General features: G+C 42.3%; 4 protein-coding genes and 1 long non-coding RNA gene across 6 annotated transcripts; 2 read left to right on the forward strand and 3 right to left on the reverse strand.

Annotated features, from left to right (window-relative positions):
• The first annotated feature begins 1,906 nt into the window (after positions 1-1,906).
• On the forward strand, positions 1,907-3,522 carry LOC26536207. Its single transcript, XR_001453869.2, has 2 exons — positions 1,907-2,790; positions 2,850-3,522. It is a non-coding gene; the product is annotated as an uncharacterized LOC26536207 (long non-coding RNA).
• Positions 3,523-3,530: 8 nt separating this feature from the next.
• On the reverse strand, positions 3,531-10,733 carry LOC6525989 (protein yippee-like). Of its 2 annotated transcripts, none has more exons than XM_015191083.2 (3): positions 10,525-10,733; positions 6,221-6,553; positions 3,531-5,960 (listed from the first exon to the last, which is right to left on the reverse strand). In XM_015191083.2, exon 3 carries the CDS (start codon positions 5,855-5,857, stop codon positions 5,513-5,515), a length of 345 nt encoding a protein of 114 aa, XP_015046569.1. In that variant the 5' UTR covers positions 5,858-5,960; positions 6,221-6,553; positions 10,525-10,733; the 3' UTR covers positions 3,531-5,512. The 2 variants fall into 2 exon arrangements, with proteins under 2 accessions (XP_015046569.1, XP_002101807.1); XM_002101771.4 differs by lacking the exon at positions 10,525-10,733 and adding an exon at positions 8,437-8,613.
• Positions 10,734-11,181: 448 nt separating this feature from the next.
• Positions 11,182-12,599, forward strand: LOC6525990 (ATP synthase subunit delta, mitochondrial). The gene is made up of 4 exons (XM_002101772.3): positions 11,182-11,337; positions 11,544-11,748; positions 11,824-12,035; positions 12,393-12,599. The coding sequence occupies exons 2-4, from the start codon at positions 11,550-11,552 to the stop codon at positions 12,453-12,455; spliced, it is 474 nt and encodes a 157-aa protein (XP_002101808.1). The 5' UTR covers positions 11,182-11,337; positions 11,544-11,549; the 3' UTR covers positions 12,456-12,599.
• A 267-nt stretch (positions 12,600-12,866) lies between these two features.
• LOC6525991 (skin secretory protein xP2) lies at positions 12,867-15,046 on the reverse strand. The gene is made up of 2 exons (XM_039371434.1): positions 14,953-15,046; positions 12,867-14,491 (listed from the first exon to the last, which is right to left on the reverse strand). The coding sequence occupies exons 1-2, from the start codon at positions 14,956-14,958 to the stop codon at positions 13,304-13,306; spliced, it is 1,194 nt and encodes a 397-aa protein (XP_039227368.1). The 5' UTR covers positions 14,959-15,046; the 3' UTR covers positions 12,867-13,303.
• Positions 15,047-16,530: 1,484 nt separating this feature from the next.
• Positions 16,531-17,692, reverse strand: LOC6525992. The gene is made up of 2 exons (XM_002101774.3): positions 17,603-17,692; positions 16,531-16,974 (listed from the first exon to the last, which is right to left on the reverse strand). The coding sequence occupies exons 1-2, from the start codon at positions 17,606-17,608 to the stop codon at positions 16,639-16,641; spliced, it is 342 nt and encodes a 113-aa protein (XP_002101810.3). The 5' UTR covers positions 17,609-17,692; the 3' UTR covers positions 16,531-16,638.
• Between the last annotated feature and the right edge of the window lie 607 nt (positions 17,693-18,299).

Genomic DNA, 18,299 nt, shown 5'->3' on the forward strand with positions numbered 1-18,299 from the left:
CATTTAAACAATTAAACAATTGTGCATTGCAATTGGCGACAGTGGAACTCGACCCATTTTGGTCGCATTTGAAGTGAAATATGTTCCAGTTCAGTAAGCTGTTGGTCGGATGCAAGTGTCAGCAGCCTTTAAAACTCAATTCACAGCGCTCGCCCCGTCGATTTGTGACCGCCAAGCCATGAATCGCTGAGGAATGCGAGATGTGCTGGCGACAACAAATGGCCCAGAGTCAGTTCACAAAGCCGTAGGGGCCCAAAAGCGCATCACAAGTGGTCGGTGGGGGGATGGTTTAAGCCCCCTTCAAAAAAGGGGGGGAGGGGGGTTTTTTGGCCGTATCAACGATGATTGAGCCACTGTGGGCTCCCCTTTCAGCTGGTGTGTCAGTGTGTTAGTGTGATTGTGTGTGCCAGTTGCGAGTGTGCGAGTTGCAAGTGTGCGAGTGTAAGGGTTGAATGATGGGGACAGTGAATATGACAGAAGCGACTGACTATGCCATCCATGGCAAAAGGCCGAAAAAAAGAAGGAGAAGCTTTGGATATTCCGGGACACTCGCTGTCAACTAACTGCTACGAAACGGAACGCTCGGCGAACACTGACGCGCCCATTAGACTTCTGAAGTGATGACAGGACAAGGTCCCAGGCAACTTTTGACTTGCAGTCCCCACCTGCCCCACTCTGCAACTCTGCACTCTGCATTCGCAACGAACACTGCCAGAAAAACAGGAGAAGAAACCAAAGTAATCAGAAAAGCCTGATTAAAACCTGCAAGGCCACCAAGCTGACGCTCACGTTTACTGCATACTTTTGGGCGCAGTCCAATTGAGGTTTTCCCTTCCTTTTGAAGAAGATACAAGTTAAATACTAAACAGTACGTTAAGTAAACAATACACATTGTTTCTTGCAGTGCAGCAGGCGCTCTACGATTCCTTCTAGCTAACCATTCACTCTGCTAGTCGGTCTGCCCATGGCTCATGTGTGTTGCGTTGACATGGTGCTGGAAAAAATGATTGGCCTGGACTGACTGGATGCTGCACTCCGGCTGCACTCCACGGATTGAGTGTGCATCGGGCTCTGGGCCTCCGTGACTGCCATGTGTGCATCTGTGAGGGATCTGTGAGGGATCTGGGCATTTAAGCCTTTTATGTGTCGCTTTCAATATTAATTAAATGCTTACAAACCCAAAAAGGGGGACACACCAAACGAAGCAAACGAGACCAGGAAATGTTTTTGCTGTTCCCTCGAAAAACCAACTCCACCACACCACACCACAACCCCCCTTTTCTGCATTTCCCTGCAGTTTTCCCAGCCCCAGCCTCGCAATTTCCCAATTGAGAGTCGACTTTTGCGGACTTGGCCAGTGTGATTCCTTATTGTTGCATCATTCATTAGTTGCTGTCTGGCTGAAAAAGTTCTTCGAAGCCAACTCCGGTCTGTAGTTTTGTATTCCTTTCCTTTTTTTTTTTTTTGCACTTCCCAGAGGGTCATGTAAATCAGAAGTTTGTGTACGGGGAGGGACATCATCAGTGGTAATGACTGTGGCCTCCAAAGCTAACAATGCCCCCAAACGAAGTATTAACTTATACAACGGATTATTCATGCTTCTGTATGAACCAAACTTATGTGAGCTTTAGTATAGCAAACGTGTGCAATATCACTCATTCGCAGTGTTGACACAATGCTTCAATATCTAATCAGATATTTTCCTATAAAAACACAATACTTTAAGTATAATAAGATATTTTCCTATAAAAACACAATACTTTAAGTATAATAAGATATTTTCCTATAAAAACACAATACTTTAAGTATAATAAGATATTTTCCTATAAAAACACAATACTTTAAGTATAATAAGATATTTTCCTATAAAAACACAATACTTTAAGTATAATAAGATATTTTCCTATAAAAACCAAATGTAATTGCTTCAAGTAGTCAATGCTTAATATTCAATTTTCAATTTCATTCTGAGACCTACAATCAAGACATCAGCATTTCATACTTCCACGCACTGAAATGAAAAAATGAAAAGTAATGAAACTGCTGACAGGAGCACAAATGGTTTAAAGAAAATATCAAACGCAAGACCCTTCCTTCGCTCAATCGCAAAGGAGGAAGAAAAAGGGTTTTCCCTTTAACACCTCCAGAGATGTTTGTGTGTGTGGGTGAGTTCGTATCCCAAAAGAAAAAGGCAAAAAGAAAAAGAAAAAGGACAAGACAATGGGGCCCGCCTTTCCAGTTTGGTTGGGCGTGTGACAGTTACAGCCATTTCAGCTTTACAATCTCTTCAAATTAAATTGACCCACGTCAGAATTGGTTGAGGGGAACCAAAAAAATGAAGGTCTCACGGAGAAGGGTTTTCCCTATGTAGGCTGTCCTCCTGTCCCTCACATGTCAATTTTTCTTTCCCTTTCGAGTGGAAATAAAGGAAACGGAATAAAGGATTAGTGGCGCATTTTTATACCCTCAATGCAATAAGAACGTTGTGACAGGCGCCTCCTATAATCGCAGTTATTTCAATAAAATAAAATAAAATCCCCAACTATATTTGTTTAGGTACTCTTCATGTAATATCCATTTGCAAAGGTGACTAGATGAAAATAGCCCGAAATCTGAAAAACGACATCAAGTTGGCCGAGAACTTTGCTGTCATTACTTTTTTCGCAGCCAAAACTGTAATTTGAGCTACAGTCTACAGAAATTTCATTCGCCTTCGACACGGGCAACAAGCTGGGTCATATTTTCGGAACAAGTTACAAAATTTGAATCTAAATTCTCAATGTGAAAAAAGTGAGTGTGAAAATACATTAGAAGTACAATCACCACAAAAAGCATACACCTCGTTACAGATACAATGGACTTGATTCCTCGCCCAAATCGGAAGAATCGAAGCCATCAATTCATGCTGCTGACAAGGCGTCGATTCCTCCACGGACGGGAGATATCATATAGAAACACTCATGGCTGCCGGCGACGTTTAACGATGATCACCAGGCGGCCCAGTTTGGGGGGCCATACATCCATCCATCCATCCAGCTGCAAATGAACCACATCACTATGGACTATCGTTCAAATGGTGCTACCACAAGAAGTGAAAGTAGCACCTCAACACGTTGCTGATATGCTGCATACTGCGTACACACACACACACACACACACACACACACAACTTTAACAACGGCGTAATCGGCTGCCCAATTGTATTGCTCGGCATTAGACGTTTTGTAAATGCGGTTTACAATTAGTACTGCCAATTTACACACATTTCCTTATTATTTTTATCGTAAACCAATTAAATCCAATAATGCAGAAATGTACTACTCACACTCACACAACACAGAAGCTAATATACTTCATTGATGCAGAATTTGAAATTGAATTTAACACATCGGCGTACTTCTTATATCATTTCCTAACACTGAAAAACACCGAATGTTGTAGCAAATACACTGAATATCCAACTCATTTCCCATATGTACATACACAAATAAAATGGGAGGGCATCCCAAAAGAACAAAAAAATCAGTTAGTTGAGCTAAAAATGCGCTTTATTGCAATCTTGAATTGAGATTGATTAATACATCTTAATCGGCTGCATGTCGCTGACTGTATTTGGATGTGTTTTAATGTTTGTATGATTTTTGTATTTCATTTTCTTTTTAATGTAAAGGTGGTCTCGTTTTAGTATGTATGTATGCAAGTATGTATAGTGGCATGTATGTATGTAAATACTAACATCAGTTGGTTTCGTTTTTGTATGAATTCCGTTTTTCAAAATTTGTGTTTCGTTTCATGGTGCATCACATGCATGGAGTACAGTAGTCAATGCCTAAATGGTCGAACAAAGCTCAAAGCTTTGATAAAACTAGGTTTTAAGTTGGAAATATATATATATATACATATATATATATATATAGAGAGAGAGAGAGTTTAAGTACGGCCAATAGCTTAAATGGATGAAATGCAGGACACAAATAAGTATTCAGCAATTTCAATGTTACTCGTTTTTGAAGAGGATTTGATTTCTTGAATTTGTATTTATTGAACTCTGCTTTTATATTCTGTTTACTTGTTTCTCCTTTTATTTTAGTTAATTTTAATGCTACCACAAAATATATTCCTCAGATACATTTTAATAACTACTTAGAGAACATCATTTAACTTAAATAGTTCTTGGCAGTTATTTTTTGCATATTCATATATCATAATCCGTTTTGCTTTAAAAATATGCTCTTCTTTTTCCATCGTTATACATATATTTATTTTTTTGCTTAGCTCCAGCTTTTCTTTCGATTTGATTAATGTACGATATTTTGCGACATAAATACGCATTTCTCTCTTACATAAATATACATATATATACATATACTTATATATATATATGTATATATAGTGTATATTTATATTCTTTTTAAAGTTAGGCATATCATATGCTTTTGTATTTCATATAATTTCTTTCATTTCCCACCCCCTTTTCCCCCGCACTTCGGTGCATCATTCCCGAGTGTCAAGTGGCATCACCTGAACGCCACCTGGCGGCGGGGACACGCACCTTGCCGCCTTCATATTTCGGTTGTTCCTTACGTTTGCACATTGACAAATTTGTAGTTTAAGTTTATCTCGCTTTTTCGTGTGTTTTTTTTGTTTGTTTCAAGCTAAATTGCATTAAATAATTAATTTTAATAATTTTATTAAATATAACTACTACGTTAAAAAATGTTTCAGTGTGTATGTTTGTCTATGTCGGTGAGTGTTATCAATTTGTTTTCCTCATTTTTGATTTCGCATGTGTTTCAAATGGTTCCTGCTGTTGCTGTGTTATTTTTGAATGCTAAACATTTCTCTCATTTATTGGCAGTGCAAGTTCTGTTTTGCGTGAGGCTTTCGCCAGTTTTATATTTGAAATCATCGAATTAAGGCAGATTTTTCACAGAAAGTACACATAATTGAATCAACTTGCAACGCAAAATGGTAAAAGGAAAACAATGTGGTATAAATGGGTAATGGTAAACGAAATGAAAGTGCGGAAATCCTAGATGGCGGCCAGCGCAGAGATCCTTCCCAAGCCTAATCAAGCTTTCTATATAATGGGTGTTTTTCGATCGAATGTGCGGTATATCTGTGTGTCTGATTGATTTGTTTCTTTTGTTCTATAAGATACGACGAGTTATGCACTATATAATAGCATATATATATATATTGTGTGGTACCCTAAAACTCGATAAAACTCGATCTCGCTTTTCGGTTGGCCTTTCCTTGTTTTTTTTTTTTTTCTGTTTGTTCTTTCGAATTTTTCCAGACTTTAGCCATTTTGTAAGCACTCTTTGTCTGCATATTGCCGCGTGTGTGTTTCGTTTTCTTGTGTGGTGAACTCGCTGCTTTTCCCGCCGCTGCCGCTGCCACCGCCGCCGCTGCTGGTGCTGCTGCTGCTGCAGCTGCTGTTCCTGTTTTCCTGATCCTGTTACGGGTGTGCTCCTGATTCTTCAGCCCATCACACGGACAGCCCAGCCCTTCAGTCCCAGCCGTTCTCCTTGATCATGTGCGCCAGCTCAATGATGAACTTGCCCTCCTTGTACTTCTGGCTGGACTCGTAGGCGTGCTCATACTTCCACCCCAGCGGCGTCTTGCAGCACTCGCAGTAGATGTCCGCCACCGCATGAAGGCCGGTTAGGAGCACCCGCTCCTCCGTCTGGCCACAGGCCACGTTCACCACCGAGTTGAACAGATACGCCGGTCCTTGGCTGCCCTGAAACGACTTTGAGATGAGCTCGTCGTGGGAGGCGAGGTGGGCGCGGCAGTGAACACATGAGTATGTCCGATTCGTGGACGGTAGATAGGCCTGAAACGTCTTCACCATTGTGACTTTGATATCGATATCCTTGTTTCCTTGGGCCTCTATATGCGAACGTTGTGGACTGCAAATGGTCTTGCGATTGTCTGTCCTGCAAGTGGTCCTCTTTCTGTAATCAGGAATTTGCAAATCAGTCATAGGTTCTCAGCAAAACAGTCACTTTAACTTGAATTTACAAAATGGTGTAGAGTAAGCCGAAAAGTTTATTGTGGTGCAAGCCTGCGATACACTGGCCTACTTGGTTTTGGTTTTGATTGCGATATTTAACGATCATTATTTTCATGACCGTACTCGCATTAAGTAGGCAATACATACATATAGATACTATTTCCAGAGCGATTTTAAGCGTTATTAGTGTTTACTCCTTACCTTGACCAGGACCACAACTAAATCTTCCAGTCTCTGTTGCCTTGGGGCGTTGTTAACTGTGCACTTTGGCTTTCTCCGCTGCAATGGGTTCGGATTTGGGGGCGGAAGCGGCGGGGGCGTGGCCAGCGGCAGAAGCAGAAGCAGCAGCGGTAAAAACGGCCGCGGCTGCTGTCATTGAACAATGATTTCTGCGATTACAGTCACTTGCTTCGTGCGATTCTGAATCCGAATATATCTGATTTCAATTCCGATTTCGATGTCGATTCTGATTCTGATTCTGATTCCAATTTCGTTTCCGATTCCCGGCTATATCAGATTTCCTGCCAAAGAAAACTGCAAGTGGAAAACAAAAGGCGAAATTAATAATGCATGTGTTTGTTTTGTTTGTTTGTTTGTTATATCTGTTATGCAAAAAGCTGAATTCGAGCCAAGGAAAAGCAGAGCAGAGCAAAGCAGCGCAGCGCAGCGCAGAGAAACAACAGAACAGTGCAGAGCAGAACAAGCGTAAGAGAGTGGGCTATAATATAGGCAATGAGGCTTTGGATACGGCTACGGCTTCGGCTATGGCAATGGCTAGCAGATATGCCAGGGGCCTTTCCATTATTGATTTCCATTTGCAATCTCCTTGCCTCCGGCGTTGGTAGTTCCAGTGGGCAACCCACACACACACATGGATAATTGCCGCCCCGGAAACCAAACAAAGCGCAACAAAAACGAACTAGCGAAATATAAACTCCCGTTTGCTAAACCAAAAGTGTACCCTGTATTTGAGAGGAACTATCTCAAGGCGATTTTGGTGAAGAACATTAAATTCTATTTACCATTTAACTCCAACTGCTTTAAGCTTTAATAATGTAAATACTTTTATAAGAACTATACAATGGCACAACAAATATTTATATATTTGGTATTTAAAATTCCTCATATATTCATGGATCTCAATAAATAGAAGTTAATCTCTACTATATAGTCAATCTCGCAATGCAAACATACCCTTGGATATTGAAGCGCATGCAAAACTGCATCTTAGCTGCGGTTCTACGTCCACAAGATGGCTCTGGAGAAGCCAGTGGAGAACCCTCCACCGAGGAGAACACTCTTTCTATTAGCGCCTTCGGGTGCTAAATGATTAATGGGCGTAGCAAAGTTATGCGGTAAACACCGAAGCCAGAATTGAGTACGCGTCGGTTTGGGAACCAGGTAGGGCTCCATTTAAATGGGGCTGATCTCGGGGAAGCCGTGAATGGATGCGGATGCCCATGAATAATGCCCGGATTCGCATTCCCATCTATTATTCATACCAGATGCGCGCCTTTGATGTGTTCTTTGTTCCTCCTCACAACTCCTGTCAAAGTCGTTAATTGTTATTCACTGACCGCGTCGATGTTTACCGATTGATAAGCGGTATATTGGAATAGCTAGGGGTTTTGGTATGAGGAAGTCGGACGCAGACGATGACCGAATAAACACATATGTATGTACACACATACTGGCAGGTACAAATAAGTGGGCGGTACAGTGGAGGCCTGCAAATGTGGCAGACTTTCTAACTACATGATCACAAATCAAGAATGACAAGGGTTGTTAACATGTTAATTTACAAACACATTTTACGGCATTTGTTCAATATTTTTTGTAAGAAAAGTCACTCAAATATAAGTTACTTTATCAGCCTTGAGATTTTGCCCCCTGCTGGTTTGTTGTCCTGTTTTAGACTCGTTAACCAAATTGAAGGCAATTTAATCTGCAAAAAGGTAATGGATAATTAGGCGCTGTCGCCCGCTGCACCCACTCCTTCATCCGCCCCCCTGCTGCACAGACTTCTTTATCACATCGCCGCCTTCTGCTCAATCTCCAAATGCAAATCGGCTGCCGCTGCCAGCGTCGACTGCGACGCTGCGCCGCTGGCTTGAACAAAGAAAATGCAAAAGGAGCGAACGGGCAGAACAAAGACCGCGCGAAGGAGAGCCAGCGGGAGCAGGAGAGAAGGCAATGAGAGAGAGAGAGAGAGAGAATGGCTGCAAAAGGGAAATGCACTCGAAACGCAGACAACAAAGAAATCCAAATTGCGCCCTTCTGTTCAATTAGTTAATTAATTAGCACTTTTGCCGGGGCAACATGATTTAGTATAAAGTAACAAGAAGTTCACTGAACCACACAGAAAAAAACGTAGATAAAAAAAAAGGAACACAAAATGTTGTTAATGTCTCACTCACTTGGCGATTTCTTTGGCTCGCTTTTCGCAATTATTTCGAGCGAAACAAACGGATTTCTATTCAATTGTTGCACCTTTACTTTGGCTATTTTGTTTACTTCTTGACCACTCTGCTTCTTCTCTTCGCACGACAGCAAAGCGGACAAGCGGAAAGCAAAGCGCGCAGCGCGAAATGCGGATGGCAAATGACGCTGCTTTTGGTACAAAACAAAAAATCTGAGACAGAGTAGTGCTGTCGACGCCGGCAGCAACGCCGACTGCGACGCAGCAGGTGGCAGCAAAGTCGGCGATAAAGGACAAAATACAAGAAGAAAACAAACTAGAAAAGCTCAAGAAAGCAACAATTGAGCGAAACGCATAATGCGTGCTCAATGAACAAACAAATTACGTGCAATTTACAGTTGCAATCAAGACAAGAATAAAGAAGGGGCGAACAAGGTGGGCAGGAGGAGGTGGGAGGGAAATAAAAATAGGCAAGGTGAGGCAAACTGCAAGTGCCGTTAGAACCGTTAAGAGTGTGATTCTTATTACCCTCTCTCACTCTATCGCCATCTCATTCCAATCCTGGCTTCAAACGTGGGTAGCAACAAATACAAAAACGACTTTTGCCATTTGCCTACATCTTACAATTAAGTGTGTGCGGCACAGTACAGGCCACAAACGTTAAATCGCCCAAGAAATACATATATTAAACGACATTCAGGCTTATTACATTGTACATACATATGTTTCAACGGACTCCAATGCAGAATCAAAGGTGGTCGTAATTTATTGACCGCCACTGTGCGTTTTAAAAGTGCTGGCAAAGACAACAGCAACAAGCGGCAGCCGTGTAACGGTAACGCGATTGTATGCCAACGCAAGACGTCGACTGCGGCAGCGGCGTCGCGTGTCGAAAGCAACAAAAAAGCTAACGGTACTGCGCTTGCAACAGATGAAAACCATCGAAATAAAAACCGCTAAATTAATTGGCACCATCAGCAGTTTGCTTTGTTGTTGTCATTCTAGGTTAAAATACGCATTAATTGTGCCGTAATTATTATTTGCCACAATCTCTGAACTTCATTTGCGACCGATTATTGTTTATTGTTTACTGTTTGTTCTTCGTCTGCGGCTTCTTCTTCTTAACCGAAAAGTCAACTTTTGCGTTGTTTCTCTCTGCTTGCTTTTTGTTTTTATTTGACCAGAATGAAGGGTATGAATTGGGCTATTAGTTTTCCAATAGAAATATGTTATTATAAAACAAATTTAAAACATACTCAGAATCAAATTTTTTAAAATTAACCAAATCTTAAATTAACAATTATATGTTATGGTCTTGTATCAGCTAAAACGTAGGGTATACACTTTTCGAAGTATCCAAAATATCCGTGACAAAAACAAAAGGAGCAGAAGATGAAAGCGAAGAAGCCAAAAGAGGAGCAACGACCCAACATTGTTGTTATTTTATGCCGCTGCTTCTCTGCGATGTTGCCATCTCGCTCGCACCGCTGTTTAGGGTCAATAGCTAAGGATCAGCTGTATATATAAACATATAGACCGATTGCGGTTGGTTTTCTTATCGGAAATAACATGAAATTTATTGCGTTGCGACGCCGCTGGCGACCGCGACGCTGGCAGAGGGCAAAACAGTGGAGAAGAGAGTGAGTGAGAGTGTGAGAGAGGTAAACAAAAATACACAAGCACATACACATGCGCGCCACAGCTGCTCGTTCACATGTGTGTGTGTGCAACAAACAAAAAGCAGAAAATCCTTCTCTTCTTCTCTCCCTTTTTCCACAACAAAGTCAGCTGTGTGTGTGAGGAATGAACTTTAAGGCAAGCTTTCTGTTTCTATTTTTTTGCAGAGTTTTCCCAACTAAAAGGCGCAATTTGCTAAGACACCCACACACACAGAGCAAAGCAAAATAGAAGACATAACAAAACAAAATAGAAAATATGCAGAGCGAAAAAAAATTGACAGCTATCTATACACACAAACACAAACATGGGGAAACACTGTTGTTTTTCGCAACTGCGTTTTGCCTGCAGGTGCGACAGAGAGGGCACGAGTGGGCGACAAACTTGGGTAAATGTTGCAAGCACTTACGTCCTGTGTGTTGTTTGTTTGTTTGTTTGCTTGTTGCCTTTCGCTGTCGTTCGCCAACAAACACCTCAGCGCAGAGCACACACGCGACACACACACACACACAGGCTCAGAGACGGGCAAAAATAGCAGCCGAAAATGGCACTCTCTTCTTCTTCACTTGTATAATAATGCAGCAATCTGCATTGTTTCGTTTCTATTTCCAATTGGAATTTGTTGTTGTGCTGATTCTGGCAGTGTGACCAGGCGATGCGGTTGCGAAAAATGTTTGCTAACGGCAGTTTTGAATGTAGCGCGGGCTCAGGCTTTGTGCGATCCAAAAATGCGGTACATCTAATTGTCCAACATTGAAACAAAAGAAAAGAAGGAAAGCTAACAAAATTAAAAAACATCAGAAACAGTCAACATTTATATTTTTCGGAAAAAATAAAGGTATTAAAATATGTAGTTTGTAAAATGTAGCTCAAAAACAATATTCAAAAAAATTCAAGCAGTTGAAATGGTGATGCCAGACTATTGAAGAAAATCATAAGAGTGACCACTAAGTGCTTTTTTTCTTGAATTCTTGTTTATGGTAATCAGTTTATTAAGACACTTTATTATTGTGAGTCAAATGATAAAAAAAAATGTATTTTAAAAGTGTTCATGTTGCCAATAAATCTGTGTAATCTGAAATAAATAACGTACAAACGCGTTAATACCAGATAATTTGTGTACTCCCGGCTGGTCACTCTGGTTGGAACGTTTTTCGCAAAAACAGCGGCTGATCATTGAAGTTTTCTCGTGTTTTTCGCTATCAAACCGAAATAAAAACAGGTGAAAATAAATGATAAATTAAGGGGTAGTCCACTGATCAACGTGAGCAAGGATTTGCAGTGAAAATCTATCGAAATCCGAGCAAGGGAAACGCAATAGCAGCCGCCGCCTAACCTACAAAGTTACATAATTTGGTTATTTTGTTGTTATGCTGCCTGGCTGAAGAAAAATTGAGTTTTAATCCTGAATTTACCTTCCCGTTGCAGTCCAGAATGTCCTTCGTCAAGAACGCCCGTTTGCTGGCCGCCCGCGGCGCCCGTTTGGCCCAGAGCCGCAGCTACTCGGATGAGATGAAGCTGACCTTCGCCGCCGCCAACAAAACCTTCTACGATGCCGCTGTGGTGCGCCAAATCGATGTGCCCTCCTTCTCCGGCTCCTTCGGCATCCTGGCCAAGCACGTGCCCACTCTGGGTAAGTTCCGACATTGAGTGCTGATCCCCCCGAGATGATTATATCACCGCTGAACAAATCTCTCTGCTTTTCCAGCTGTCCTGAAGCCCGGTGTTGTCCAGGTGGTGGAAAACGATGGCAAGACCCTCAAGTTCTTCGTCTCCAGCGGCTCTGTCACCGTCAACGAGGATTCCTCCGTTCAGGTTCTGGCCGAGGAGGCCCACAACATCGAGGACATCGATGCCAACGAGGCGCGCCAGCTGCTCGCGAAATACCAGTCACAGCTCAGCTCCGCTGGCGACGACAAGGTGCGAATCTTGTTAAGAAGTTGCATTAAGTAGTTCTTATTAATTTTGGTGCAAAAAGTATAACTCAAACAAACTTATTTGAGGCAAACACTGCTGCCACCATTCACGAACTTTGGCATTTTAGTAACTAGACGATTTGCATTGATTACTTGAGATATTACTTTCATGCTACATTCTTGCTCTTATGTTACCACCTATCTATATGATATTTGCAAGAGTAATCTTTTGTTTGAGTTGCTTTTACACTCCGAAGTGAACTATCACTTGGTAGAAACCAGAGTTCCTAACTACAAACACTACTATTGTACCTTTTGGAAGATGTCCAATTGAAACTTACTTGCGATCCTTGTTTTGCAGGCCAAGGCCCAGGCTGCCATCGCCGTGGAGGTCGCCGAAGCGTTAGTGAAGGCTGCCGAATAGACGTAATCACCACACAACCGCCACCAATAAACCACAATCGATGCTTTGTGTCTGAAATAAATAAAACATAACGATCACCTTTAAAAGCCAGAGAGTTATGAAACAATAAAAAGCGAATCATAATATCGTATTAATGACCCGTAATCCACCAGGCAAACCTTTTTTTTTCTTTTTTTTTTCATGTTATGCCGCTAAACGGTGTGTTTATAGTTTATAATAATATATGTGCGCTGCTGCAGAGAAATGTGTAATATTTTCTCGCTGTGGGACCGTTGATATGATAATGCTTTGGCAATCGTTAACTCAAAAATATGAGTGATTTGCATTTTGGCTGAAATGCGCGACAGAAAAGAGACAAACGCGGTTTCTTTTCACCCAGCCAACTTATGCAAATCTTAAAAGTAGGTAAACTTACAATTTGTAAATGAGCTCGTCTTTAATCTTAACGTTTAGTATAGTTTGTATTTCATCTGGTGTATTGCCTCGTATGAAAGTATGCAAATCTATCGTGAAAAAAATCATGTTGAAATTTCTCCTATGAAGTAGTAATAAAAAGCAAATTGGATTTGAAGTTTTTCAGTTTTCTATACGAAACATAAGAATAAATGAATGTTTCAAAAAAATGCACTTTTGATGGATAGATGGTAATCCATTTTTTAACCTTTTATCAAGTTGATACTAGTTGAAATACAAAATGTGCATTTTTTTTTGGAATTGTCTATGTATTTGGTAACAAAAAAATGTGTTGTAAAAAAAATGTCTTAAATTAACTCATGGCGTTGTGTAGGAATGGTAATATGCTGTCGATGTAGTTAGCAGGAAGGTCCTCCAATTGATGGCTAGTCTCTCTAGTACGCTGGTGGGCCGTAGGTTTGGGCAGGGGCGTGGCCGATGGGCAGGGACTGCTCCTCGGGAGCAAAAACGGGTGCAGGAGCGGGATGTGGCACACTCAGGACGGGAGCGGGAGCTGGGGCGGCGTACACTGGAGCTGGGGCAGGTGCGGAGTACACTGGAGCGGGAGCAGGAGCGGCGTACACTGGAGCGGGAGCTGGAGCAGGAGCAGAGTACTCTAGAGCGGGAGCGGGAGCAGAGTACACGGGAGCGGGAGCAGGAGCAGAGTACACGGGAGCGGGAGCAGGGGCGGCATAGACTGGAGCTGGAGCGGGAGCAGCGTAGACTGGAGCGGGAGCAGGAGCAGCATAGACTGGTGCTGGAGCGGGAGCAGCGTAGACTGGAGCTGGAGCAGGAGCAGCATAGACTGGTGCTGGAGCGGGAGCAGCGTAGACTGGAGCTGGAGCAGGAGCGGCATAAACTGGAGCCGGAGCTGGAGCAGCGATCTCCTGAGGAGGCAGATAAGAAGCCACTGGGGCAGCCACTGGTGCGGGCAAATCGATGGGAGCGTAGGCGGGTGCGACAGCTGGAGCGGCGTGCTCATGGATCACACGCACCACCTTGGCGGCACCACCCGAAGAGTAACCACCGGAGGCGTAACCGCCGGAAGCGTAGCCACCCGACGAGCTGCCGCTCTCGTGAACGACCTTGATGACCTGGGACACGGCACCGGAAGAGCCACCTGAAGAGCCGCCAATGAAAGCGGGTCCAGCCACGGGAGCGGACTCCTGCAGGATCTTGATCACCTTAACGGAGGAGGGAGCGGGGCCAGCAGGAGCCGAATAAATGGGAGCGGGAGCGGGTCCATAGCCACCGCTGCTGCCGCCAGAGATGACCTTCACCTTGAAGATCTGGGGAGCAGCTTCGTAGCTGTAGCCACCGCCATAGCTGGCGCCGGAGGAGTAGCCAACGCCGCCGCCACCGCCGCCCTGCTGGTGGATCACCTTGACCACCTGGACGGGAGCGCTGGGACCTGGACCGCCGTAGCCGCGACCACCGCCACCGCCGCCGCCGCCTCCGTTGCCACCACCACCGCCTCCAATGCTAAGGCCACCGCTGCCGCCACCAAGACCGCCGCCTCCGCCGAGGAGTCCCAGGAAGCCAGCGTTGGCCACAGCGAACAGAGCACACATGCAAACGAAGACCTGCAGGAATGACAGAGCATAAAGGCGATTTAGTTGCATTCACTTTTCGTAGGGCATCGCTGCAGGATGTCAAGAAATATATCAAGTTTTATGTTTTCTAATTCGGATTTTGATATTTTTAAGTGGGTTTTTACATATTTTAAAACAGATACGTTTTTTTGGAACTTTGATCTTTGATAAACTGTGTATTCCAAATGGAAATCCTTTGTATTCGTTCTGCGTTTAAATATTTGCATATAACTTCTACTGATATTCTTCAGCGCACTTTGAATTTTGTAAAAAAAAATTATGAATATTGAGCTTCACTTCTTTGGATGGACAAAGATTGGAATTAAATGCAGGCTGCTGTTGCCACTTTATCACGATATAGTTTAGCTTAGCACTTGTTCAGATCAGCTTGGATCAATTCAAAAAAAAAAAAAAAGGAAGGAAGGAAGGAAGGATATTTTGAGGCAGCTCACCTTCATGCTGACTACTAATCCACTTGATGCGATGATACCAATTCCAAAAAAAAAACGCCTTGAGTGCCGATGAGCAGCGACTGATGTCCGATCGATTGGAGACCAAGTCTTTTATACGATGTAAGCCACCGAGGGCGAACAAAAGGCGTTTCATTAACATTTCCAAGCTGCCCATCAACGTCATTATCATCGCCATCGCCATCATCATCATCACCATCATCATCATCATCATCATCGTCATGTTGTGACGATCATCATGGATGGGCTTTCGTTTTCATTACGATTTTCACCAAATGCTGCTGGACGCACCCAAAAACTGCCAACCATAATTCGTTCTTCCACAGCCACTTGCTTTCGGAATCGCATTCGTATTCGGATACGGAATCGGCTCCCAGCTCCCAGCTCCACCAAAATGTGGGGCTTCAGTGTCGTCGTCAAGTCTTACGCTGCATTTCCCAAATTCCGATTCCGAATGGAGCTCCCACAATTAGCATGAAAATGAGACGCTACGTTAGTGATAAGCTTGGAATGGGGCTTTCATATTTTTTTTTCTTCTTCGGCATCTTATGTTTTATGCTTTTTGGTTTTGGTTTACGTTTTCATTTTCATTTTGATTTTGATTTTGGATTTCGGTTTCAATTTGCATACACGGGCGAGCTGCAAAGTGGTTGCCTCACAAGGCGGCCGGCAGTCTGTCATAAAACCGAAAAGCGAAAACCTAACCAAAACCTAACCGAGACCCAACCCAACCCAACCCAATCGAATCCAATCCAACCCATTCCATTCCATCCGGCAATTTCAAGGTGAATCGGAATCTGTTGTCAACCCGAAGCATCATTGATGAGGGCCATATTCCATCTATATGCAGGTATTTATGTATTTATATTTATAAAAAGCAGCCGCTTATGCAAGCCACACAGTCGCATCTTTGGGCCATGTAAAACGCATTATGTTGGCCCAAAATCCCAATGGGCATGTGACGTTGTAAAATTGGCCAACGATGCGGATGAGTGATGTTTGCCGGCAAACTGGGCGCATTTTAATTAGCCACTAAGTATTACAATAAACTCATGTTTATTTACACAAATATTTATCGCAATCTGCTGATATGCACAGCAATCAATGATTCTTTATTTCAATATACATTTAATATTATTATATATTATCAATAAATATTTCAATATGTTTATATTATTTAGAAGCATAGTTACGTGCAATTAAATGTGTGCATTTTATGAAAACAGCACATGATCTCTATATATAGAGTAGTATCAATAGATCAAAGTTTTGTAGCTCCAAAAAAAAAACAGAGATTTTCAGTGGGCAGATCGCATTGGTTGCCCTAAAGCGAGTGTGGGAAACCAAGAGATGTCCAATGGTTGGCAAACCTGCACTCCAGCTCCTCCAATCGTGATTATGATCTTGTCTCGGTTAATTAAGGTTTGTTAATTGATCCATGCATGGAATGCAGCTGCTGGGAAACTCATACATACATACATATATTAGAAACAAGTTTCTATAACAAAATTTAAACCAAATATATGCCATGGAAAGTGTCGCCATTAAGTAAACTATTCGTTTGATAGTATTATTATGATTGTGATAGTATATATTTGTTCGTTCTATTCAGAGATATTGTTTCGCATCGAAGGTATATGAAAAGGATCGTTGTTTGTGGCGTCCAATCTACTTCTGCTTCAACCATCCTCCATAGGGCTGCACCAGAGGAGCATCGTAGACGGAGGCGTGTCCCACGGAGGGCACCACTGGAACGGACTGCACCACCGGGACATTGCGCACCACTGGGACATTGCGCACCACTGGCACATTGCGCACCACTGGCACATTGCGCACCACGGGAACAGAGCGCACCACGGGCACAGAGCGCACCACTGGGACAGAGCGCACCACGGGCACGGAGCGCACCACCGGCACCGAGGACAATGAGGACACCGGCGAGTAGATGACACTGCTCTGGACGAGGGCCACGCAGGCGGCGATCAGGAAGGCGGCGATGAAGAACTGCAAAGGATCGTGAATGGATCAGCAAATGGTGGGATAGTTCACATTTCTTATAAAAGCAAATGTTGGGATAGTTCACATTTCTTTTAAAAGTAACCAAATTCGAGGATCTCTAGCAAAGAAGAACTGATATTATTCACCGATTTAATGTTATTCATATGGAATATTTGAGTATATGAACATCATATCATATGGGATAGTTCACATTTCTTATAAAAGCAAATGTTGGGATAGTTCACATTTCTTATAAAAGTAAGCAAATTCGAGGATCTCTAGAACTGATATTATTCACCGATTTAATATTATTCATATGGAATATTTGAGTATCATCAAATTGTAAAGCCATTAGCCGGTTTTTTAATTTATAACAATTTTTATGGGCATCACATTTAAAAAATTCTGGAACAGCACTCAGACTGCAGACGATAAAAAAAAAACGAAACTTGAACTCAATTAATAACACTTTTGTTTCACAAATTTTGCATCACATTGTTTTTTGTGTAATAAAGACGGTAATTTTCCTCTAATGTGCACATAAAAAAAAAAACTTGAATTATTAGGAATACAACTTTTGGCATTCAGCAGCTATCCTTGTGTATCCTGTATATCCTGACGACCTGGCACTCACCTTCATGTTGGCAAACTTGGTTGGTTTGTTCTGAGTAAGTTTAGCTCGAGGACTGGACAATTTGTGATGATCTGTCGCCGGTTACGAAGATCTTATATACCCGTAGCCATACCCATATGCCCGTGCCCATAGTGCCAAGAACCTCAAAAGTGGAGCAATAAAACTGGCCAAAAAAAAAGAACGTATACGGATGCAAATTTGTGCGGGGTCCGTTTAATTGTTTAGATATTGGTTTTTTATTTTATTTTTTTTTTTTGTATTTTTTGGTTTGCCATTATCATTGATATTTACCAGAGATTTACCAGAGAGCCAAAATCGAACAATGCGTAGCGCAGTCATAACTTATTTGAGACGCCTTTCAAATCGCCAGAACAATGAACAATGAGAACTTGTTCCTTTGGCGACAGGTGATCATTGCTGATTGGTGATTGGTGATCATCTCACCTGGCGAATTTCCGCACCTTTGATGAATTCTTGTGCAAATTGATTGCTTCATAAACGCTGTGGGTTTACTATCTTCTTTTTTTAATTTTTTTTTTCTTTTTTTTCTTTTTTTCTTTTTTGGTTTCTTTTATTTTCGGGCAAACTTTATGCGCCCATTGTCCACACCCATTATGATATTCGGTTCACCAAAAATGATGCAAATTTATGCAAATTCCCGTGAGGCTTCCTCAAACGAAAAAAAAAAAACACAAAA

Source organism: Drosophila yakuba, chromosome X, assembly GCF_016746365.2.
Source record: "Drosophila yakuba strain Tai18E2 chromosome X, Prin_Dyak_Tai18E2_2.1, whole genome shotgun sequence".
Lineage (NCBI taxonomy): Eukaryota > Metazoa > Arthropoda > Insecta > Diptera > Drosophilidae > Drosophila > Drosophila yakuba.